Raw genomic sequence first — 25,494 nt, 5'->3', positions numbered from 1 at the left:
AGAGAGAGAGGGAGAAAAAATAAAGAAACTTGAGACTGTAAGTAGCATTTACATTGGATGTCCACTTGAACAAGCGACGGTAGCGCAATATGTAGTAGTTTGTTCAAATTAAACTCTACTTAAGATCTGTATTTCAATCAATTCTCTTCTCGCCGTACGCCTCCTAAGGGGCCGTTCAAGAGATTTATTATTAGAAAGGAAAACTGTTTTAGAGAGAAGAATGTTTTCACAACCCAGCCCATATGCATGGACGTCTTTGGCAGTCTACTGTAGGTCTATGTTCTCTCTCTCAGATTACCTCCTGGCCACTTAAAAAAAAAAAGATAAACAATATTTGGAAAAACAAACTTGGGTTCAGTTGATTTCGTATATTTCCTTTTCCTTTTTAATCAAACAAATGAGGGTCAGCATTAAATGAATAAAATAGAAAATAACAAAACCATGTTAGAGGAGATTCTTTCGGGAAGATGTGGGAGAAGAAAGTAAGAAAGAAAGAAAGAAAGAAAGAAAGAAAGAAAGAAAAAAAGAAAGAAAAGAAAGGAAAAGAAAGAAAAACACATTTTCATGTATTGGGGCATTTTACCTAGACAGGTAGCCTATTTTTTTCTCTAATGATCTCACCTACCAGACTTGAAGATCATGTGCTGGATAAGTGAGCTGAGGCTGAGCGGAAGAAAGAATCATCTGGAGAAGTGAGCGGACGGAACAGACATGTGGTTGGGTGGTTGGGGGGAGTGGGGGGGTGGATGGTGGGGTTATGACTTGCTCAAGGCCTGTTTTCCCATCTCTGTCTCTCCCTCGCTTGTGGTTCTGAGCGGCTGGGTTTCCTATGGAGGTTCTGTTCTGACTGAGACGGTCACACGCCGCATGTCTTCATCCCATCCCATCATCTGGACCTGGACCGGACTGGATAGGGTTCTGCCTGTCTGCCAAACGTAAGGGGGAAGATATGTGGCATGAATCGAAAGCCCAGCCCATGAAGTGGTTCCTGATGTCTGAGAATAACATAAAAAAGTAGGCTACCTCCCTGAGTTGCGTAATAGCCTATGTCTCTCCCCGCCCCCGCCCCTCCAAATCTTGGCTATTGTCTACTCTATCTATACACACAAGGAAAGTGAAATGTAGGCAAAACAAAATGATTTATTCCATAATCTGACACGATAATCTCTGTTATGCAGATGTAGATAGTGTTTGCTTCTGGACTGGATCTAGCCCTGTCAGGAGCGAAGGGGGTAAAGGCAGCCGCCCACACAACAGCATGTACTGCGTCTGAGCCGCACTACCATTTGTCTGCTAGCCTGACCCACCCAATCCCCCCCATCGCCCCCCACCCCTCTGTCAGGGTCAGAGTTGGGATGCCGTTTGTGTGGTCCACGGAACCACAGCGTGGACTGAAGTTTACCAGAAACAGGGAATTACAAAAAAAGCCCTGTGTTTATAAGAGATAAGACCCTAAAATGTGTTTAACTGATTTGCAAATCCAGACATTCCACTAAATCTCTATGTCCATGATAGGGCGTGTTAAAACACAGCAGGCCTGGATGGTCCTTAATCACACAGAATTCATTCTTTCCTGGCTAGCTACACAGCCCTAAACAGCTCTAAAAATAACACATAAGTGTACAGCAGACATCAGGTTACTCCAATCTGAGGACGAATGGTATAACTATAATGTTAACTTCTTACTTACTTAATTTAAATTAATCTTACCTAATTGGGCCAACAGACTTGCTGCGGTGTGGACATTTTAATAGGCCTAGGCTATTTCAGATGCTGCAGCATATTTTTTAGGATGGAGTGGGGACAATGGTCAAAATTAATTAATAAGCCGACAAGTTATTTTGATATTTTTCTAATATTGATAACAGAAAGTATGGACTCATGCCAACTTAATATAGAAAATAAAAGTGGTAGTAGTGAGTGAACTGCTGAAGTATGCTGTCCTATTTTTGTCCTTGTGTTTTTTTTTTCCACAACTCGTTCTCGTGGTATCGCGAGACTTGCTCACTTCACTTCGGTATGGCTGCTTCCCAGAAATTGCAGAGGTGTGTTGTGTCTCAAACAGGAAAACATTCTGCATCGATAATCTTCCTCCATGGCTCAGGTGGATATTCTATCCTCAATTAAAACACTGTCTACTGTTATAAGCCGTGTCACCGTACCATGCATTCTGAACACATTCTCCGTTTAGGAGAATCTAGCCTACCGTCAACCTTCATAGATCGGATACAGCGTCATTCAAAGTAGCCTACTACATGCTAGACTAGCAGTCTTGGATAATATGGTGGACAACGTGACACGGATGAGCTTTTATCATAAAATATCCTTGTCATGTCGTACAATTATCCTTGTCATGTTATCGGCTTGGTTGTTTTTTTGGATCTCGCGTTTGATTTTTCTTCACGCGCTCTGTTTTCGAGGAAAACTATCTTGGGACGGAAGAGTGCACGTCTCATCTTGAATGTGAACATCTGTTTATCTTTAGACAGCATTTATTTATTTTGGGATAAATTGAGATAAATGATCGCGACCTCGCTCAGAAGTAAAGGGTGGGCGTTGTTTCCCACTTGCTAATGAAACAACGCTTTACTAGTCTCGTTCAAACACATTCAGAACAAGCATGACACGGCTCACAAACACAGTAAAAACAAACCGAGGCGGAAAGCGCAGTTTGTGTCCAAGAACAATTGGAACTGAGTGTATGAAAGGGGGGCTTGGTCTTTGAAGTTCACAAGAGGCAGTCTTGTTAGACTAAAGATTAAGTTGTAAGATATGCTGGTTATTGAGATTTATTGATGAACTCTTCACCTGCTGTGTGTGTAGGAGACACGGGCTTGGGTCTCCGGGCATGGGTCCGAGACACGTTTCACTTGGCGTTCCCCCACATCAGAATAATCTATCCCACGGCTCCCCCCAGGTGAGTGAGTGTCCCCTGACCGCCATGACGTCTTCTCATTATAAAGTAAACAGTACTATATTACCATTCAGCTGTTCATCATATATCAGACAGTCCACGACCAGGCGAAATAAAATGCAATTCAAACAGTATTAGCCCAAGCAGTATATTAGCCTATGTCTAACTAGAAATTTAGGCTACTCAGAGAGTGCAGGGAGCTGTTTGATAAAACATTTGTCTTTTAAAGTCTTTCTGCCTTGTTTTTGTGGAGTTATAAACCAGAATGTCAAAATGTGCCCTATCCCGTAATGGTGAAGAAGAAAAAAAGGCCTAGGCTACTGGATCACCTTCCTTCTTGTCATTTCCATCAACTACACAACATTTCATTAAAATCTACGCATAACTTTGTAAATCTTCCCACTGACAGACAGACAAACAAACCAACACCACTGAAAACACTTCCTTGGCGGAGGTAAAAATATAACCTCCTTGGCGGAGGTAATAAAAATGATCTTAAATTTAATATCACTAGTCACTATTGTTAGGTTTAGTATGTTATAATAGAAGACTATGTGTGGGCTAAATGGTGTGTCTGCTGATGGACACTGATGCACACTCATGTGCCAGCAAATATTGTTCCTGTTTATAAATGTGTAAAATTCCTCACAGATGTTGATTCAGGATGGCTTGGCCAACTTTGCTTATGTTTGCTGGATATGGGTGAAAGACTTTGCATGTTGCACAGCATGTTTACAAAATGCATTTTATAAAAGTTCTATGAATGCACAACCGAAAAGAAGAAGGGCATGTGTTGTTTTTTCAGACCCTACACACCAATGCGAGGGGCTGTGTCGAATGTGTGGTTTGACCGCTACAAGATCTCCAGGGACTGCCCCGAGCACCTGGAGTCTGTGGATGCCATGTGCTCCAGTCTGGGCTCCATCGTCCAGGACGAAATCCAGGCTGGCATCCCCAAAGACAGGATAGTCATTGGTAGGAAAACGCACTTTCTCTTTCTGTCTCTGTCTGTCTGTCTCTCCAAACACAGGAAACACAAACACAGAATAGTCATTGGTAGGAACACACCCTCTCTTTCTGTCTATGTTTGTCTGTCTCTGTCTCTCAATTCAATTCAAATATGCTTTATTGGCATGCCTATTGGTAACAGTGTTGCCAAAGCTTACAGATAACATAAAGTGGGTAACAGAACATTACGATCAATTAAGAACATTAAGCATACATGTGTTAAGAATATCTCACAAACACACACACACACACACACACACACACACACACACACACACACACACACACACACACACACACACACACACACACACACACACACACACTTGCATTAAGAAAGTTAAACACACACACACACACACACACACACACACACACACACACACACACACACACACACACACACACACACACACACACTTGTATTTAGAAGGGTTTTTTTTTTTTTAAACACAAACATAAACCCAGAGCAATGTATTATATACTGTTACTGTCCCTCAGGGTGTGGCATGCTGCAACATATTTTGCTGCTGCTTTACAATTCTGTCTTTCTCCAAGAATATAAGCCATCTTTTCATTATCATTTTGTTTGTTAAAATTTGGTATTTCTTCTGCAAAGATTAGAAAATATTGCTGCCTAATTTCTTCATATTTTGGACAGTGGAGCAGAAAGTGCATCTCAGTCTCAACCTCATCAGTCGTACAGTGACCACATATCCGCTGATCTCTTGGTAGCCATGTTTTTTTATAGCGTCCTTTTTCTACAGCTAGACAGTGGTCTCTGCTTTGTATCTCTGACTGTGTAGAGATACTCTGCCAATTCATAATTTCTTTTTAGTCCAAGATAACATTCTAATTTGGATTGTGATTTGGTCTGATTCTCCCAGTGTTCCAGGTATGTGTATTTGCATTGTTTCATAATTTGATTTACTCTGATTTCAGCAGGAATGTTCTGAGGTTGATGAGTTAGTGAGTTAGGAGGTTTAGTTAAGCTTAACTTCAGAAACAACTGACTGAGGGGATTGGTATTAGGGCTAACCTCTTGGGGTTTAAATGCTTGGGACTTTATAGTGTTTTCTTCACTGAATTCTAGATGTGTCCAAAGCTTTAGGGATCTTTTTTGTATATTTATTGCCAATGGGAATCTGCCTAGTTCTGCCCTGCATGCATTTGTGGGAGTTTTCCTTTGGACTCTGAGGATATTTTTGAGAAACTCTGCATGTAGGGATTCTATGGGATGCTTGTCCCATCTAGTGTAATCTAGCTTACTGAGTGGGCCCCATACTTCACATCCATAATGCAATAGGCATAATGACACTGTCAAATATTTTACACCAGATTTTAATTGGAATTTGAATTTTGTAAAAGTTTCTTTTGATGACGTAGAGAGCTCTACGAGCCTTTTCTTTTAGCGCATTCACTGCGAGGTCAAAGCTTCCAGAGGCGCTGAGTGTCAGGCCTAAGTAGTTATAGGATAAAGAATGTTTTAGGATGGTGTTTCCTAGTGAAAAGGTGTCTGGTTGCCTGCAGTCTGGGTTTTTTTCTGGAAGATTACAATCTTTGTTTTTGCCAAATTAACTGTCAGGGCCGAGTTCTGACAGAAATGCTCTAGAGTGTTCAGGTGCCGTTGTAGCCTTTCTTTTGTGGGCGACAGCAGCACTAGGTCATCTGCAAAGAGCAGGAATTTAACTTCCATGTTGTTTAGGGGGAGTCCAGGGGCTGTAGATTGTTCCAGTTGTACCGCTAACTCATTAATATAGATATTGAACAAAGTAGGACTCAAACTACAGCCCTGTCTCACCCCGCGTCCTTGAGTGAAGTAATCTGTTCTGCTGTTATTCATTTTTATTGCACATTTGTTACATGCTTTTGATTAAGTCGTATGTTTTACCACCTACACCACTTTGCAAGATTTTGTAAAAGTCCATCAAGCCAGATTGAATGAAACGCTTTTCTCTCTCTCTCTCTCTTTATCTCTCTCTCTCTCTCTCTCTCTCTCTCACTCACTCTCTCTGCCTGTCTGTCTGTCTGTCTGTCACTCTCTCTGCATATCTCTCTGTCTGTGCCTCTCTGTCTCTCTCTTTCTGTCCTTCTCTCTCTCTTGCACACACACACACACACACACACACACACACACACACACACACACACACACACACACACACACACACACACACATACACACACACACACACTCGCTCTACACACACTCACGTACACACACACACTCACGTACACACACACACTCACGTACACACACACACACACACACACACACACACACACACACACACACACACACACACACACACACACACACACACACACACACACAGTGTCAGGATTCAGTTCCCCCGACCACCTAATTAACGAGAAAAAATCAGAGAAAAATGCTACTTATCAATTTTGTCATTCCTTTCATCCTCCGCCAGTAATATTTTTAGCCTCAGTAGATGCTTAGCTCCCTTAACGCTATATAGCATGAAATACTTCAGTTATCAGGACATGTCAGATGTAAGTAATGTCGAAATGAAAGCCATGCAGCCCAAGTGAAAATGGCTGTGGGACTATTAAAAAAATAACATCCAAGGTAAGGTTCCCACAGGAAATGCAGTACAGAGAGAGAGGTCTGGGGTGGGGGGTGGCCTCACCAGGGCCAGATCAAGATGACCTGGGGCCCCTAGGCTACAGGTTCCTTTGGGGCCCCCCGGAAGAAGAATTTCATGACAAATTTACGTATACAGTGTCTTAATTACGAGCTAGGAATTAAGAATAACACCGATTGTACTTAACCGATTGTACTTAACATTACAGCTCAATTACATTACAGCCCTGGCAGGCGGGGGCCCTAGGCGGCAGCCATATCTAGCCTGTGCATTAATCTGGACCTGGGCCTCGCAGTCAGGCAGTTTAGCCTGCTTGCTTTAGCTAGCTCAGTCACAGGGTTGAGGAAGTGCACTGTGCTTTTTCCACAGTGCAAGAAGCGGTGCTTCCCCCTTTTGGACGGGAGATTAAAGAGTTAACTGACAGGCCAAGATATATAAATATACAAAATAGTTGTGAATTCTTGAAAGGGCTGTCGCGCTCAAACACACACACACACACACACACACACACACACACACACACACACACACACACACACACACACACACACACACACACACACACACACACACACACTTGTGTACTCTCCTGCATGTGGATAGAGAGACAAAAGGGAAAGAATCAGAGAGGGGGGGGGGAAGAGACAGACAGACAGACAGACAGAAGGAAAGATGGAAAGAAAGAAAGAACGAAATAAAGAAGAAAAAGCTTTTGTGTGAAAGGTCTTGTGTGGAGGGAGAGAAAAGCCCCTAAACTTGGTTCCAGGGAAGCTGATTGAGAAAACACATGTGCCTGCGAGACTGCTGAAATATGATCTTCCTAAATCATAACATTTTGTCATTAACTATAAATACTCATTGGAGTCGGTCTGCACCGACTGCCGTGGACTAAAACGTGCACGAGAGGGAAACAGAGTAAACGTACACGCACACTAACACTCTCACACACAGAGACATACGTACTACAGTATGCACACACACACACACAGACTCAAGACTATCCACCCGTCTCTCTCTCTCTCTCTCTCTTTCTCTCTCTCTCTCTCTCTCTCTCTCTCTCTCTCTCTCTCTCTCTCTCACACACACACACACACACACACACACACACACACACACACACACACACACACACACACACACACACACACACACACACACACACACACACACAGGCTTGCCTGCCTGCCTGCACCCTCAGTCCACTTCCAGAGCCGACGGCCTGACAAGTGCCAGGACTTTCCATGGAAAACGTTCTTCAGGAGGGCCGCCGGCAGACCGTTTCAGTGTGTGTGTGTGTGTGTGTGTGTGTGTGTGTGTGTGTGTGTGTGTGTGTGTGTGTGTGTGTGTGTGTGTGTGTGTGTGCGAGCGAGAGAGAGAGAGAGAGAGTGTGTGTGAGAGGTAGAGAGAGAGAGAGAGAGAGAGAGAAAGAGAGTGTGTGAGAGAGAGAAATTGTCCTGTCTCCATCTTTCAGGGGTACTGGTCCATGGGAAAGGCCCAGGAGACAGAGTGAAAGACAATGGCGGTGTGTCTGTGTATGTGCTATGCATGAGACAGAGATATGATATCACACACACATAGGCCTCGCCAAGCAAAGAGTGCGTTGGTGCGCGCGCGCGTGTGTGTGTGTGTGTGCGTGTGTGCGTGTGTGCGCGCATGTGTTTGAGGGGGTCGGCGTCTAGTGTGAAGAAGAGTGCAAGGGAGCTCTGAAACACAAGAGGAGCAGAGAGAGACAGTGCGGGGTCAGTTACTCCTCCTGCTGGTGCAGTCAGTCAGTTGGAGGATCAAACCGGCCACCTCGCTGCAGGACCAGGGGGGGATGAAAGACTGATGAGATTTGGGGAAGACTTTGGGGAGAATTTGGTGTCTCTTTTAGAAAAAGAAAAATATAGGCTTATTTGTCGTTCTGTGGATTGGACAGTGAAGACAGGGCTGCTGAAAGCCTTAGCTAGGCCTGGGACAGACATCTGAAAGGGCCCCAAACCTAATCCATATAATGTAATGAGCATCCAATTCTGTGCCCCCTCTCTCCCTGAGCCGGGGACAAGTGACCCCTTTGGCCAAGCCCTATCAGCTTCCATGAGTGAAGATCATGACAGGTAGAGAGTGGGAGAGAGAGAGAGAGAGACAGGGTATGGTTAAATGACCCAGCCCGGATTCGAACCTTGATCCCCCTGGGCAGGTTGACCATTTTGTGGTTTGGTGCATCAAAGCGATGTGGCACTTCAACCCTTTAGTCAGTGTCTCCTCTCACTGCTTTCCACAAAATACCTGATGGCAGAAGAACACATGGAGGTGTTATCTCCTCTTCTCTCTCCTCTCCTCTCCTCCTCCATCCTTTCCTTTCCTGTAGAGCCCCCTATCCTGCACACAGGCAGCAATACTTGTGGCTGCTAGGCGTGTGTGTCTAGGCCACTAGGCCAGCAGTGTCCTCTTCTTCTACTCCGTCTGTTCTTACACTTGTCATCATCCTCACCTCCTATGGCAGTGCCCTGTTCTCCTTCTCTTTCTCCTCCTCCTTCTCCTCCTCCTCCTCCTCCTCTCATCATCGTCTCTCCTCTTGTTTTCTCCTCCTGCTCTCCTCCATCCATGTGTGGCTGTCCTCCTTCCCTCATCTACTCCTCCATCCGTGTCCAATGGTGTCCTCCTGTCGCTGACCTCCTCCTCTCCCCCTCCATCCTTGAGTGGCAATGTCCTCCTCTTCTCCTCTTCCTCCTCCTCCATTCGTCCTCTGTTGACCTCTTCTCCTCTTCCACCCCCATCTCAGCTCCTCTTCCCCTCCGTCCATGGCTGGTGGTGTCCTCCAATTCTCCTCCTCCGTTCGTTATCGTCCATGAGTGATGGGGTCCTCTTCTTCCCTTCTCTTGTTCCTCCTCCTCGATTTGTCATTGTCCTCTCCTGTCCTCTTCTCCTCCTCTACCCTTTCCTGTCTCCTCCTCCTCTGCTCTCCCCCTCCCTCCACTAGTGGTAGTGTCTCTCTTTCTTTTCTCCTGCTCCTGCTCCTCCTCCTCGATTTGTCATTGTCCTCCCCTGTCCTCTTCTCCTCTTTCATCTCTCATCCTTTCCTGTCCTCTCCTCCTCCTCCTCCTCCTCCTCCACTTCGCCTCTCCCCATCCGTTCATGAGTGGTGTGGTCCTCTTCTTCTCTTTTCTCCTCCTCCTCCTCCTCTTCCACCTGTTGTCATCGTCATCTCCTGTCCTCTTCTCCTCTTCCACCTCTCCTCCTCTCATTTCCTCTTCCTCTTCTCCTCTTGTGTCCATGGGTTCTTTCTAAAATGCGGACTCCCGTCCTCCCTTGCTCATTTGCCTCCTTGTGGCCTTGTGATGACGTCACCGGCAACTACAGAATTGTACTTCCATATCTCGCAAAAGCTCAATGCTAATGTCATTTTCTCATTTTGCAAACGGGATGGTGAATGAAGAATAGTCCCTCAAAAGTTGTTGTGGCTAGGCTGACAGCGGGGAAACGTAATTGTTTTCTCCACGGAGGCCGGGCGTCAGCACAACGCGAGGCCACAAGCACAGACCCGCGGATGGGAGTCCGCCTATTGCAAGGGTGGGGAACCTTTTTCATTCGAAGGGCCACTTCAAATTGCTCCAAGGGCCGTAAAAGTCCTCCAAAGGCCATACAATGAACACAAACCAGGATTTCCCCCTGCAATTTAGGCCTATATTGAAGGCAGCCACCTGTACAACAGACCGCACCTTCTCTAGTTCACCTGAATATAGCCTAATTGTATTGCAAATGGAATTTCTAAGATTCCTTTACAAAATGTCATATTTCATGTCAAGGTGAATAACATTAAAATTATGTCGGGGGACTGATAAAACGGCTTCAAGGGTCGCAAATGGCCCTCGAGACATAGGTTTTCCCACCCCTGGCATATTGGAATCCACCCCATGAGTGGCGTTGTCCTCCTGGCTTCTGCCACAGGGGTGACTGGCACTGCTGCACTTTCCCAGATGTGTGGCTCAGAATGCCCAGACGGACCCAGATGTGCAAGATTAAGGGGAAAGGGGGCGCGTAATAAAGGTGACTTTTCCAGAGACTTGCAGACTTGATGATGTGGAACTAAGGGCTAGCTTTCATTTTCACACTGTTCTCACCCCCCTTTCCTGTCATTTTTTCCCTTTCTTTTCATTTCTTTTCTATCTCTTTTTCTCCATTCTGTCCTCTCTGTCCTCATATTGTTTTTTTCTTTCCGAGTTGTTTTCAGCAGTTAGCCTGAACCTGACTGATGAAGTCAAATACCTCTGTGGATGTTGTGTTTTCTTCAACACACGGCTCTTACGTGTTGAAAACTTTGACATTGTTCTTTTGAGTGTTCCTCGGCCACTCTCTTGAGTTCAATGCGTGAAGGAAACCAGTTGCCTGACTTTTGTTTAATTATGTAATTGACTGACCAGACTTAACACGCACGCACGCACGCACGCACACACACACACACACACACACACACACACACACACACACACACACACACACACACACACACACACACACACACACACACACACAAGCAGAGAGAAGAGAGAGAAAATTGGATGGGAGCGATTCCCCCTGTCATGGCCTGGGAACATTTTGCAGTCAGGGCACAAGACTGTCACCAGTTTTTTCCTGCCGACGGTGAATCACGGCGTAATTAACTCTTCTGGTTAATTAGAAGCAGATGGCCCCTCGGCGAAAATGACCAACCAGCCAGCGATCATCACAATCCCCCCCCCGCACTAAAAACAACCCAAAAAGTCAGACCAAAACCTCTAACCTCACTCACACACACAGGGACACTGACAAGGGGGGGGGACCAATGGGTCAGTTTTCCCGGGCCCTGGGAAAGAGGGGGCCCAGAATTGGGTCCTCATGACATTGTATGTATTGGTTGGGGGGCCCCTTCAAATGATTTTGTCCCGAGCCCAGTAAATGCTGTCAGCGGCCCTGCCCACACACCACCAAGCCATAACCTGGGAAGCCGACGGGGTAGGTGGGCACAAAGAGGTCAGTTGTCCCAGGTCCAGAGAGAGAGAGGGCAGACAAAATACGATTTTCATTGTAGTATCGCATGCGAGGCCCTTTCAGATGACTTTGCCTTGGGCCTGGCAAAAACTGTTAGGGACCCTGCCCGTAACCCACATTCACTCATTCCCTCCTTCTCTCCCCACGTCCCTAAAAAGTACTGGCTGTTCAAAGGGCGAGTGGCTGTGAGGCGTATTACGCTCTGCATTAAGAAAGCTAGACAGACGTGCCAGCCTGTCCCAACCAGACCATTGCCACAGACACAGACACAGACGCTCCATAACATTCCCGTAATTCCCGACCCAGAGATGGAAAATCCAGGGGTCAGGAAAACTCGAAATTCTCCCAGGTTTTTTTTTTCTCTTTCTCCCTTCCTTTTTTTCCTTCTTTAAAGGAGCAGACAATAGAATTCACAAGCAAGCACGCCTTGCGAAATTGCTGGAGTTGAAGTGACAGTCACTGTAGCAGAAAATGAATTGCCCCCCCAATGTTTCTGCACAACAATGTACTTTGATCAAAATGTATGTAATTTAAATGAAGTTGAAGTTGAAGTTGGTTTTATTGTCAATTTCTTTACATGCACTGGTCATACAAAGAATTTGAAATTACATTTCTTGCTTTCCCATGCAGACATAGACTAATCTAGGTAAGGACATAGACAGTATAGACATAGACAGTACTCATACATGGACATAAGACAGTCTGGACATAGACAGTGCTCATACAGACATTTAAAGTGCAAGACTGGACAACAGAAGACTTGTAGAGAACATACATTAAGAGGAGGTATTTGTTGTGCTTTTTCTAAAAGTCCTTCATAGCGTTCTGACATAGTAATAGTAGCATTTTGAAGAAAAATAAATATTAAAATAGGTCTATCAAGTACACCAGCAGCTGTGTGTGTGTGTGTGTGTGTGTGTGTGTGTGTGTGTGTGTGTGTGTGTGTGTGTTTGTGTGTGTGTGTGTGTTTAGTGCAGGTAGAAAGTGCGGTGTGCGTCTGTGTGTGTGTGTGTCTGTGTGTGTGTGTGTGTGAGAGTTGTGTGTCCACAGACATCATATATGAAGACTAGATACGTCATCGCGTATTTCAAGCACGTCCGCACAGGTCGGCCATATTAGCGCAGCCTAAACTCTCCACAGACCCCCGTTACACCTGAAGTAAACTGAAGAATTGAAACGTCGAGATACTTAAAAATGTATACTGTTGCTTCGCTGAAATATTGAATGGTAGGGCTCCTTAAAACGTAAGTGTAGACTGGGGTAAAACGCCTAAGAGATGCATCCCTCTTAGCCTATTGTCCAAACATTTAGATAGACCTACAGCAAATACACATTTTAACCATTGCTGTGCATTACGTTGACGGCATGGATATATTCATTGCACCAAAGACGACAGAGATGACGTACTGGAAGAGAGATGTACAGCGCAACAAGTTCATTCTATCTGGATGGCTTTAGCGTCACGACTCATTTTGAACACAAGGTGGAGCTGTCGAAACCAAAGCATATACTACAAGTGAACGTTTATTTGTTATTTTACTGAAAATATAAAAGATTACGTTGTGCATTTGTTTATGGGATCTATTTAATTACATGAATAAGCCTACTGAACTATATTATACATGGTTTTAGACCTATGCACATAATAATATAATGTAATATAATATAATCATATTGTGAATATTCATCACTATGCAGTATCAACATATACTTTCGTTTGGAATTTTTTATACTGTATAAAAAAACAACCCTTTCGAAAATCGATATAAATTTGAGGGAATTATGACCATCTGAAGAGTATACAACACCCAAAACTCACTGCAACTGGTTGAGCCAGAAGGCTGCTTTAACATGACCGCCATGCGCGGACGTTCGTCTTAGATGACGGGAACGCGGACGACGCATCTAGTCTTCCTATATGATGTCTGTGTGTGTGTCAGTGTGTGTATGTTTGGGTTAAGTGCAGAAAGTGCAGTGTGCTTGTGTGTGTGTGTGTGTGTGTGTGTGTGTGTGTGCGTGTGCGTGTGCGTGTGCATGTGCATGTTTTGAGTTAGTGCAGGTTGAAAGTTCAGTCACAAATATAGCTGCAAGCAGCAATGCGGGGCCAAGCAGTAAACTTGCCAGAGCCGCCACGGCAACAGAAGGAAATGCAGCGCCCCCTGTGGTCCAAATCTCGCCAATGTTGGTGTGCATTCCTTGGACGAGAGTGTGATCACGTAAACCAAGTTTAGTTTGAATCCGTTGAAGAGCTGCCGAGATATGAGCTCACTTCCTGTTACCTGTTGGTGGCGCTAGAGAGCTTGGGGTCTGGATTTTATTGTGGGAGGTCATGGGATGGACTAGAATGTGTGCAAAAAATCCTAACAGAAATTGACTAACGGTTGCTGAGCTATGACCTCACTTCCTGTTTTGCCACCTTTATGACAATTTTGATTGGCTGTCACCGGCAAACGACAAGAGGTGTTCAAAATTCTTTCCTCTCCCTCCTCCCTCTCCCTCCCTCCCTCCCTTCTTCCCTCTCTGTCCCTCTCCCTCTCCCTCTCCCTCTCTCTCCCTCTCCCTCTCCCCCCTCCCTCTCCCTCTGTCTGTCTGTGTGTGTGTGTGAGGAGGGGGTGGGGGGTGCGGTGCAGGGGCTGGGGCAGTGGGGCTTGACCCCCTGCCGAGAATGGTGTCAGTGAACGTGCGCAAGGGGAGCAGAGGAGACAGAGAGATGAGAAAAAATCCCTCCATTCTTTCCACAATTTTTGAATGGCTGCTGTGAGCTGATAGTTTTTTCAATCGTTACGAAAATCCATACCTGGGTGCAACATGATGTGAGGATGACCTGTGTACCAATATTTTGAAAATTGGGAGTACGGTTCAAAAGATACAGGCAAGAATGTAGCTAAAATTATGACCTGCTGGTGGCGCTACAGAGTTTGAGCTGGGGATCAGATTTTTTTTGTGGTAGGTCATGGGATGGACTACTATGTGTGTACAAAATCCCAGCCTAATTCGACAAACGGTTGCTGAGATATGACCTCACTTCCTGTTTCGCCACGTTTACGACAATTTTGATTGGCTCTCACGGCTAAACGATAAAAGATATCCAATATTCCTGAAGACCCCATGTGTAGCTCAGTCCAGAGATACTATATACCGAGTTTTGGGAGAAATGGTCAAAAATTGCGGGAAAATTAACATTTTTATTGAATTTTACAAAGTTCAAAATGGCGGGAAACCTATCCAGGCAGAAAATGACGTCATAGGGTGCGTTGGATTCGTCTTGACTCAAGGATTCCAGGGATACCAAGTTTATGAAAATTGGCCCAGCGGTTCAAAAGTTACAAGCAGAAATGTACCTGCAACTTTGACCTGCTGGTGGCGCTAGAGCGTTGGGGCTGGGGTCCTATAAATTGCTGTGGGTAATGCTGAGACTGCCCCGAATGTGTGTGCCAATTTACAGCATTTTCCTGCCTACGGTTCTATGGGCTGCCATAGACTTGCAGAGGGATAGGAATGGTGACTAGAGAATAATAATAATTAAAGCTGCGAGCAGCCTTGGCGGGCCCTCGCACCTACGGCCCAGGGGTCGTGGCATATCGCCCTGCTGTAATACACCTACACCTGTTAAAAATGAATCAAGCATAACAATGAGGTCGGTGAGGGTGTCATTGTAGTAGCACTGCTGTTGCTTCCTTCACTCGCAAAGTCCACACAATTGATAGGGATGGGACCTATTTAGCACACAACCTGATCAATGTCTTGCTCTCTGGAAGTATAAACTCATTTTGTCTGTTGGTTTACACTCTCTCATGTGATGCGGTGTGCACTTCCACACACAAAGACACCCCCCCTCCCCCTTACACACACACACACACACACACTTGCTGACACACAGACACAGACACACACACACACACAGACACACACACACAGACACACACACACACACACACACACACACACACACACACACACACACACACACACACACACACACACACACACACACACAGTCATCTGAACTTAAGCTCCAAATGTTGCTGAAATGTTGATTGCAGGGGGTTCTATTGAGTCTGACATTTTTGGATTTGTAAATGCGCCATACTGAACAACCATGCCATGTAATTTTTACAAGCAGAAATGGGGACCTGAAAGTTCTTCTGGGATGTCATAAGATAGCCAAGAATGTGTGTGACAATTCCCAAAAGATGCTTACCATGGGTTGCTGAGATATGACTTCACTTCCTGTTTGGGGGTGTTAGGAGGATTTTGATTGGCTGTCACGGCCAAACCGTAAAAGATGTAATAAAACCCTTTTACAAATCTCTTCAGAGTGCTCCTGAAATTATATGTATCAAGTTTTGTGGAAATCAGACGAAATTGAAGGATTAGGAGCATGTTATCGATTTTCAGCAGATCCAAAATGGCGGACATTCTGAAACGGTGGGTATGATGTCATGGAGTTCATTGAATTCGTCTTGGCCCAAGGATTTCAACGCTACCACCAGATTTAAAACTGAGCATGCGGTTCAAAAGTTACAGGCAGAAATGTAGCTAAAACTTTGGCCTGCTGGTGGGTGGTGACTTTGAACTTTGAACTGCTGGTGGCGCTAGAGTGTTTGAGCTAGCGACCTGATATTTCTTGTGGGGAGTCATGGGATGGTCAAGAATGTCCGTAACAATTTGCAGAACGTTCTGACCATGGGTTCCCAAGATATGACTTCACTTCCTGTTCAGCGACGTAATCCAAAATGGCTGACATTCTATAATGGTGGATATGATGTTCGTTGGTTTCGGCTTGGTTCGTTGGATTCGGCTTGGCCCAAGGATTTCAACGCTACCACTAGATTTAAAATTGAGCGTGCGGTTCAAAAGTTACAGGCAGTAATGTATCTAAAATTTTAACCTGCTGGTGGCGCTAGAGAGTTTGAGCTAGCGACCTGTATTTTTTTTTTGGTGGGTCATGGTATGGACGGAAATGTCTGTGACAATTTACAGAACATTGTGACCATGGGTTCCCAAGATATAGCTTCACTTTCTGTTTGGCGACCTTTAGGCCGTTTTTGATTGGCTGTCACAGCCGAACGAACACATTACCGCAAAATCCATTCGATAAGTTTTGTTAGGCTCATTTCAGAGATGCTATATACCGACTTTCAGAAAGATTGATCAAAAATTGAGGGAGGAATAGCATTTTTACTGATTTTCCATGCGCTGCTTGGCCCCTAATTATCTCACTTCCTGTTGGGTGTGGCCATGGCAACCCATTGACTTTTTTGTTCGTCTTAGTGAGATACACACCCCCAACAAATTTGGAGTCTGTAACTTGTACTTATATCGGCCCTAGCTTTGACCTGCTGGTGGCGCTAGAGGGCTTAAACTGCAGACCTGATATTTCTTGTGCAGGGTTATGGTATAGACAAGAAGGTCTGTGGCAATTTGCAGGAGATTATGTCCCTGGGTTTTCAAGATATAGCATCACTTCCTGTGTGGCGACTTTAAGTCTGTTTTTCATTGGCTGTAACGGCCAAACAAAAACATTACCGCAAAATCCACTCGATAACTTTTGTGAGGCTCAATCTAGAGGTGCTCTATACCGACTTTCAGAGAGATTGATCAAAAATTGAGGGAGGAATAGCATTTTTACTGATTTTCGATGCGCTGCTTGGCCCCTAATTATCTCACTTCCTGTTGGGTGTGGCCATGGCAATCTGTTGACTTTTTTGTTTGTCTTAGTGAGATACACACACACACAAATTTTGGAGTCTGTAGCTTGTACTTTATACCAGCCCCGCTCCATAGGCCTACGCATTTAGGGGGCGCTATTCTGTGCCCGGACCCAATCCGGACCCGAGCTTCTGGTTCTGAGTAGCGGTTGCCATGTCCGACCACCATGCCAAAGGGCGTACCACCAAGTTCTTCTCAGACAAAATGGGCGACCCAAACAACGAGCAAGAAGCGAAATAATAATAATAATAATCCGAGCAAGAACAATAGGGCCTCGCACCCTCCGGTGCTCGGGCCCTAATAAATATAGCTGCAAGCAGCAATGCGGGGCCAAGCAGTAAACTTGCCAAAGTCGCCACGGCAACAGAAGGAACTGCATCGCCCCCTTTGGCCCAAATCTCGCCAATGTTGGTGTGCATTCCTTGGAGGGGGGTGTGCTCACGTGAACCAAGTTCATTTTGAATCCCTTAAAGGGCTGCCGAGATATAAGCTCACTTCCTGTTACCTGTTGGTGGCACTAGAGAGTTCGAGCTGGGAATCTGTATTTTTCCCTCCCTCCCTCCCTTCTTCCCTCTCTGTCCCTCTCCCTCTCCCCCCTCCCTCTCCCTCTCCCTCTGTCTGTGTATGTCTGAGGGGTGGGGGTGGGGGTGGGTGGGGGTGCAGGGGCTGGGGCAGTGGGGCTTTGGTTGACACTTTAAAGCAATAGCAGAACTACGCACACACATAAGCTCTAGTCCTCTTGTGTGTCCAGAGACCCCCTGCCTAGAATGGTGTCAGTGAACGTGCGCAAGGGGGGCAGAGGGGACAGAGAGATGAGAAAAAATCCCTCCATTCTTTCCACAATTTTGAATGGCTGCTGTGAACTGATAGTTTTTTCAATCGTTACGAAAATCCATACCTGGGTGCAACATAGTGTGAAGATGACCTGTGTACCAATATTTAGAAAATTGGGAGTACGGTTCAAAAGCTACAGGCAAAAATGTAGCTAAAATTTTGACCTGCTGGTGGCGCTACAGAGTTTGAGCTGGGGATCTGATTTTTTTCGTGGTAGGTCATGGGATGGACTACTATGTGTGTACAAATTCCTAGCCTAATTCGACAAACGGTTTCTGAGATATGACCTCACTTCCTGTTTTGCCACTTTTACGACATTTTTGATTGGCTGTCACGGCTAAACGATAAAAGATATCCAATATTCCTTGAGACCTCATTTGTAACTCAGTCCAGAGATACTATATACCGAGTTTCGGGCAAATTGGTCAAAAATTGACGGGAAATTAACATTTTTATTGAATTTCACAAAATTCAAAATGGCGGGAAAATTATCCTGGCGGAAAATGACGTCACAGGGTGCGTTGGATTCGTCTTGACTCAAGGATTCCAAGGATACCAAGTTTATGGAAATTGGCCAAGCGGTTCAAAAGTTACAAGCAGAAATGTACCTGCAACTTTGACCTGCTGGTGGCGCTAGCGGGTTGGGGGTGGGGCCCTATAAATTGCTGTGGGTAATGCTGAGCTGGGCCCGAATGTGTGTGCCGATTTACAGCATTTTCCTACCTACGGTTCTATGGGCTGCCATAGACTTGCTAAGGAGAGGAAAGAGGTGACATAATAATAATAATAATAAGAATACCAGCTAAAACAGTAGGGGCCTTCGCCAGCTTCGCTGCTTGGCCCCTAATAATGAAGAAAACCTACTAACTCTATAGGGGCCTTCGCCAGCTTCGCTGCTTGGCCCCTAATGAAGAAAACCTACTAACTCTATAGGGGCCTTCGCCAGCTTCGCTGCTTGGCCCCTAATAAGAAAACCAGCTAAAACAGTAGGGGCCTTCGCCAGCTTCGCTGCTTGGCCCCTAAATATAGTAGTGCAGGTGGAATGTTCAGTCGCAGATATGGTGGTGGGGATGAGGGGGGGGGGTTGTCAGTGGCCTGGCTGGCTAGAGGCTGACAGTGGAGGGAGAGTGGGTTGAGTGTTCAGTATCTTGATTGCTTGGTGCATTGAGCTGCTTGCAAGCCTGGTGGTACGGGAACGGAGGCGCCTGTACCTCTTCCAGAGGGCAGGAGGCTGAACAGTTTTTGTGCAGGGTGGCTTGTGTCTTAAATGATCATCAGTGCTTTCCGGATGAGGCGTGTGGTGTAAATGTCCTGCAGGGAGGGGAGTGGTACTCCAATGATCTTCTTCGCTGTGTTCACAACACGCTGGAGTGTCTTCCTGTTTTTCTCCGTGCAGCTTCCTCCCCACACTGTGATGCAGCTGGACACGACGCTCTCTATGGTTCCTCTTTAGAATGTTGTCATGATGGAGGGTGTAGCACTTGCCTTCTTTAGTTTGCGCAAGAAGTAGAGACGCTGATGGGCCTTCTTCGCCAGTGATGTAGTGTTGGTGGTCCAAGAGAGGTTGTCGCTGATGTGCACTCCAAGGAACTTGCTGCTGCTCACTCTCTCCACAGCATCACCGTCGATGGTCAGTGGTGGCAGTTGTTTTTGGACCCTCTGAAAGTTGACAACAATCTCCTTGGTCTTGTTGACATTCAGCAGGAGGTTGTTGTCTTTGCACCATCTGGCCAGCAGGTCTACTTCTTCTCTGTAGTGAGTCTCATCGCCCTTGGTGATGAGGCCCACCAGTGTTGTATCATCCGCAAACTTCACTAGATGGTTAGTGCTGTGGGTCGTTGTGCAGTCATGTGTCAGCAACGTGAACAGCAGGGGCTGAGAACACAACCTTGCGGAGCCCCCGTGCTCAGGGTCAGGGTGCTTGAGGTGTTATTCCCTACCCGTACTGCTTGTGCTCTCTGCATCAGGAAGTCCAGCAGCCAGTTGCAGAGGGAGGTGCTGAAACCTAGTTTGTCCAGTTTTCTGATGAGTTGTTGTGGTATTATGGTATTGCATGCTGAACTGAAGTCAATGAACAGCATTCTCACATATGAGTCTTTATTGTTCAAGTGGGTGAGGGCTGGATGGAGGGCAGAGCAAATTGCATCCTCCGTGGATCGCTTGGCTCGGTATGCGAACTGGTAGGGGTCCAGGGTGGGGGGTAGGGTGGCTTTGATGTGTGACAGGACTAACCGTTCGAAGCACTTCATATTTATGGGCGTCAGTGCTACAGGACAGTAGTCATTGAAGCATGATGGTGATGATTTCTTCGGCACGGGTATGATGGTAGCAGCTTTGAAAAGTGATGGGATGACTGCTTGCTCCAGAGAGATGTTAAAGATGTCTGTGAAGACATCCTTCAGCTCTTCTGCACAAATGTACAATTATTAATTTAAAATTAACATCACTAATGTACACAGATGTTGTAGTGGAGATGAGTGGAATGTGTCTCTGTTTGTCATAGAAGATGGTCCTGTTTAATTGTTCTCTGTGTTTTTGTCCCAGGTGGGTTCTCCATGGGGGGAGCCATGGCTTTGCACCTGGCCTGTAGGCACCACCCAGATGTTGGAGGGGTCTTCGCACTGTCCAGCTTCCTCAACAAGGACTCAGTCGTCTATCAGGTGAGGGTACTGTAAGCTCTCTCCCCTTCATCTTTCACATGAGAAATGCATGAATGAATGAATGAATGAATTAACCCATTTTAGCCTAAGCTGTTTTAGGGAAAAGATGCCCTCTCCCTATTAAAACCTAAATATCATGAAAATGTGAAATACGTTGTGTTTAAACGCTAGAACCTTCATTTTGCACTAGAATGTGTTCATTCAGCTCTAACATACCCTTGTTAAAGTGGTGGTTCGCTATTTTAGACATTAATCCCTGTTTGTGTGACTTCTGGGGTGAAGTAGAGATGTTCTCATCACAATTTGGACATTTGGTGCTGAACGGAGCATTTGGGTATTCAAGACTGCAGCCCCCCCGCTGCAATCGCTGCAATCGCTGCAATTTTCGGGTCAATTTATCGCTGTCTACCACTGGCCACACGGTGAGTTCCATGTCTTCTCGAACGAAAGTTTAATGCCATTTTGTAATCGATTGCTTGAGTGCTCTATTGGAGTCAATGTAAAGGTGGGGGGGGCTGCAGTCTTGGATACCCAAATGCTCCGTTTAGCACCAAATGTCAAAATTGTGATGAGAACCTCTCTACTTCACCCCAGAAGTCACACAAACAGGGCGTAATGTCTAAAATAGCGAACCACCACTTTAATATAACAGCTCAATGCAGCGTATATGTCGCTCCAGGACACAATGGGTTAATGAATGAATGAATAATCAATGAAAGGAAGAAAGAAAGAAGGAAAGAAAAATAGGACGATAGGGTTCAAACTTCTTTGTTACCAGTAGTACGGTTGATGTACAGTATGACTTACATGTGTCTCTGTTTGTGTTTGTGTGTGCGTGCGTGTGTGCATGCCTGCGATTCTGTACGTCTGTGCGTGTCTCTCTGAGGCGGTGGAGGATCGCCAGGCCGCCGGCATGCCAGAGCTTTTGCAGGTCCACGGTGCCAGTGACGAGCTGGTGCTGCACGAGTGGGGCGAGCAGACCAGCGCCCTCTTGAGGCGGGCGGGCATGAGCGTCTCCTTCCACACCCTGCCAGGGCTCCAGCACCAGCTCTGCGCCCCAGAACTGCAGCTGCTCCGGGCCTGGCTGGTGCGCAAGCTGCCCCCCCTCGACCAGGAGACCCAGGAGGATGACTAGCACCCAGATTGGATAGGAAGGCGATCTGCCCTACAAAGGCAAAGTGCCGCAACTACGCCAGGGATGTCAAACTCAGGACCGGGGGCCAAATTTGGCCTTCGGAGCCATTTTGTTTGGCCCGCGAGATCATTTCAAATGTCTATTACAGTTGTCCCACATACACCATTAATGTAAAGCGTAACACGGCTTGAAAATGAAATTTGCTGTGTCACAGGATGTGCAGACACATTTTAACTAACAAATATGATGGGAAAGAGTGTATGTGAAATTTAAACATGAGTATGAAGTGCATGCATGCACAATTTTAGTCCATTAAAAAAAATAATGTTGAGTTCAGCCCGCGACATCATTCCAGATTTAGATTTTGGCCCTTGGTCAATTTGAGTTTGACACCCCTGAACTACACCAACATTGAAACAGAGAAAAAGGCCTCCAAAGTGTTGGTTGGATGTTGTAGGTAGGCTACTGCAAATTTGACATGGCAATATCTCTGAGATGGGACACATTTGGACCATAAGGCTTTGTCACAAGATAAAGGAGGTGTAATGAAGACCATTTTCAGTCTAAACTCATTTTTGACCAAACGTGTGGTTACTGCACTTTGCCTTTGTAGGGCAGTGTTGGTGGTGTCTGCTGTCTGGATGAGCAGGACAGCACTGGTGGTTGGAGACACACACACACACCCGTGCATAGAAATGCACGTACACAGCGATGCGTGGATGCACAATATTGTGCATGCATACAGTACATGTACATAGTATACACACATGCAGTATACGCACAAACATGGATGCATATGGTAATTTCATGTTTGCACAAACACACTCACAGGCACACCACAGCACAGCACAGTTGCATACAGGGAATATTCAGTTTTTTAACAGAATCTTGGAAGTGTTCAGTTTGTGTAAAGAGTCATGTAAAGTCTTTATTCATTACGAATGTGGCCGTATTCCAGTAGCCATATTCCGGTAGCACAGCGCTCTTCCACACATCTAAACAGAACTTGTTTTAAACTGAATACTGCCGCTATTTTGGTCAAAATCGATGTACACGCACACACGCACACACACACACACACACACACACACACACACGCGCGCGCGCGCAAACATGAGTAAATACATACACGCACACACAGACACCTCCACAGGTCACAAACGGGTCACAAAATCACTAAATTCTCAAGGGAATGAATTAAATCTTAAGCACTGTGCAGGATTAAAATGAACGTCTGTGTATCCAATGACCTCATTCACTGATTCATTGTCCTGCCAAAACCATCCTCTTGGTACGTAGTTACCTGTGGCTTCACCTGTGCATTGTGCAGTGTATCAGCATCACATGGAGAGAATGCAGAAAGTATTCATTGTATAGTTCCATTATAGAATGTAATCTGTGAATCAAAGAAAGTTTTCGATTATTAGAGATTATCGTGTATATATGTTGTGCCAATCTATGCATATGTTTGCCAAATGTACCATGAGTGGGGCATATTATACATTATAACATAAGTATATGTGACATTATTGTGTAATAATTGTGTGGAATGCAGCTAAATAGCTGTATCCTCCAAATGCCAGGAATTATGCATTCGATCACATATTTATTGTGGGTTCCATTTTTTTCCCCCTTTGGAAGACTCAGCACTTTCTTCAACAAAACGACTCTAAAATTTGAAATGTGTTTTATCTTGTTTTTATTTGAAATGCAATAAATGTTGTCGAAAGTTCAGTCGCCTGTTTGACTCGTGCAGAAGAGTGTGGAACAATGATCTTACACAGACTGGAACAAGGCTGTAGAATCGGGAGCTTGAGTGCATGTGCTGCAGAGTTGAATCAGAATCAGAAAGAATGTATGAAACTCCGTTTTATAAGTTACTGCAGTGTTTCCCAACCTTTTTTGTATTGTGTACCCCCTAAGCCTTTTTTGATCATACCATGAGTACCCTCCCAGCTATGCCCTATGTCTCTTCCTCTGTCCTTATTTGACTGCTCCTTACTGTTAAGACGTTACGTAGTTATTTACCTGCACTAACCTTCCTAATACTATCATGTGTATTATAAGTACTAGAATTGTGCTTTTGAGAGGTACTGAAATACATTTATGTCGTCAGTAACGTCAGCACGAGGCCACAAGCAGGCAAGGGAGCAAGGGAGGACGGGAGTGAGGATATTAGAAAGAACCACTTACCTTCCAAGCCCCCTGGCTACCACAACAAGCACTGTTCTCAGGCCGATCAGATTGGTGCCAGTGCCCGCACCAGTTACGTTTGGCACTGAAGTACTTACCTGCGAACGACCCACGTCATACCTGGCTCTGACCTTTTCCACACGTGACTGTGTGTTACCCGGGTGAACCTGCTGACGTCCACAGTGTTGTGACGGTTCACATAGAAAAAGTCTTTTTCGATTCGCATTGCGAACCAACTTCCAGTTCGAGGATGCTAAGATCTGTGGTGTGAACAAGCCAGCTGGTTTGCAATTCGGAGTGGGAACGGGCACCGGCACAGTTCTCGGTCAGCTTGAACACGCCATATTTGGCCCTCTCCTTGAGCCTCTGACCTATGACCCTTAAATAGGTCCAGGGCAGGGCTGGACTGGGACTGAAAAATGGCCCGGGCATTTTTGGCATAGACCGGCCCTGAACACACACAGGCCTCTGTCATACTACATCTTGACTTGGCTGAATCCACTGTCTATATTGACGATGGACCAATGGGCCTCCTCCTCTAAATTGTCAGCCAATCCCCAGGAGAAAAAAATGGAAAATGTCCTGTATGCCAGATAACCAGTCCATTCCTGGTCCAGGGGACCCAGAGAAGTCAGTCAGCACCCTTGTTTAGTTTAAACATGTTATTGTGCTGTCTATTTCCCAATGTACTACCTCACAATACATCTGTAACGTTTTCCACATATCCCCGGAAGTGTGCCCAAGACTGCTTAGTAGTAGCCAGGCTGCACCCTCCTAGTGACGCAATACTTTCAGCGTTTCTTCTAGTCAGGCCAGGAGCAATACAAATATTGTTTCTGAGCTCCAGAAACATCAATAACTCCTCCCACTTTGTCGAGAAGCAAACAACCAGTAACAAACCAAGGGAGGCAGGTCAACCATGCTGTTTGGGAAATGTTAATTGTTATGCTCTTGGTCAGACCAAGTCTCGAAGACATTTGAAAGTCGATGATAATCAGGCTAGCCTAGTGGTACCCGTAGCCCTGCTGGGGACCACTGTTATACAGTACACACTGTTACAGGCTACTGTCTTCTCTACCTTCTTTGTTTGCTCTCTCTCTTCCTCCCTGTCCATCTTTTATTTTTTTCGCTTTCCTTCTTTCTTCGTTTTCCGAAGGCCCATTATCATTTTTGTGAGCGTCTAGGCGGGAAATCTGTTGGACACGTGTTCTCCGCAGCAGCACAGGAGGCCCTGGGCTTTACTTGGCCCGGCCGGGCCATTCAGCTAGTGTTTGCTTCTGTAGTGCTTCCACCGTAACGCACGCCGATTCATTAATGCTTATTGGAAGGAAGTGGTTAGCCCGGTGAGCGGGCGAGCGATGAAGCGAGAGAGAGAGAGCAGAGAGAGAGAAAGAGAGAGAGCGTTTGTGTGTGAGTGAGTGA

The 25,494-nt window shown here is 45.7% G+C and overlaps 1 protein-coding gene across 1 annotated transcript; it reads left to right on the top strand.

Annotated features, from left to right (window-relative positions):
- Positions 1–1,999: 1,999 nt before the first annotated feature.
- Positions 2,000–23,613, top strand: lyplal1 (lysophospholipase like 1). Its single transcript, XM_063198310.1, has 5 exons — positions 2,000–2,104; positions 2,824–2,917; positions 3,720–3,889; positions 20,629–20,744; positions 21,631–23,613. Exons 1-5 carry the CDS (start codon positions 2,020–2,022, stop codon positions 21,877–21,879), a joined length of 714 nt encoding a protein of 237 aa, XP_063054380.1. The 5' UTR covers positions 2,000–2,019; the 3' UTR covers positions 21,880–23,613.
- The last annotated feature ends 1,881 nt before the right edge of the window (positions 23,614–25,494 follow it).

Source organism: Engraulis encrasicolus, chromosome 5 (assembly GCF_034702125.1).
Source record: "Engraulis encrasicolus isolate BLACKSEA-1 chromosome 5, IST_EnEncr_1.0, whole genome shotgun sequence".
Taxonomy (NCBI): domain Eukaryota; kingdom Metazoa; phylum Chordata; class Actinopteri; order Clupeiformes; family Engraulidae; genus Engraulis; species Engraulis encrasicolus.
The sequence above is the reverse complement of the archived record's forward strand: the minus strand, read 5'-3'. Positions and strand labels throughout refer to the sequence as shown.

Excerpts from the sequence above, each read along its gene's own strand:
- lyplal1 (XM_063198310.1), top strand. The coding sequence starts at position 2,020 with ATGGCTGCTTCCCAGAAATTGCAGAGGTGTGTTGTGTCTCAAACAGGA. Across the intron at positions 2,105-2,823 it reads AATCTTCCTCCATGGCTCAG|GAGACACGGGCTTGGGTCTC; the intron begins GTGGATATTCTA and ends CTGTGTGTGTAG. Across the intron at positions 20,745-21,630 it reads AGGACTCAGTCGTCTATCAG|GCGGTGGAGGATCGCCAGGC; the intron begins GTGAGGGTACTG and ends TGTCTCTCTGAG.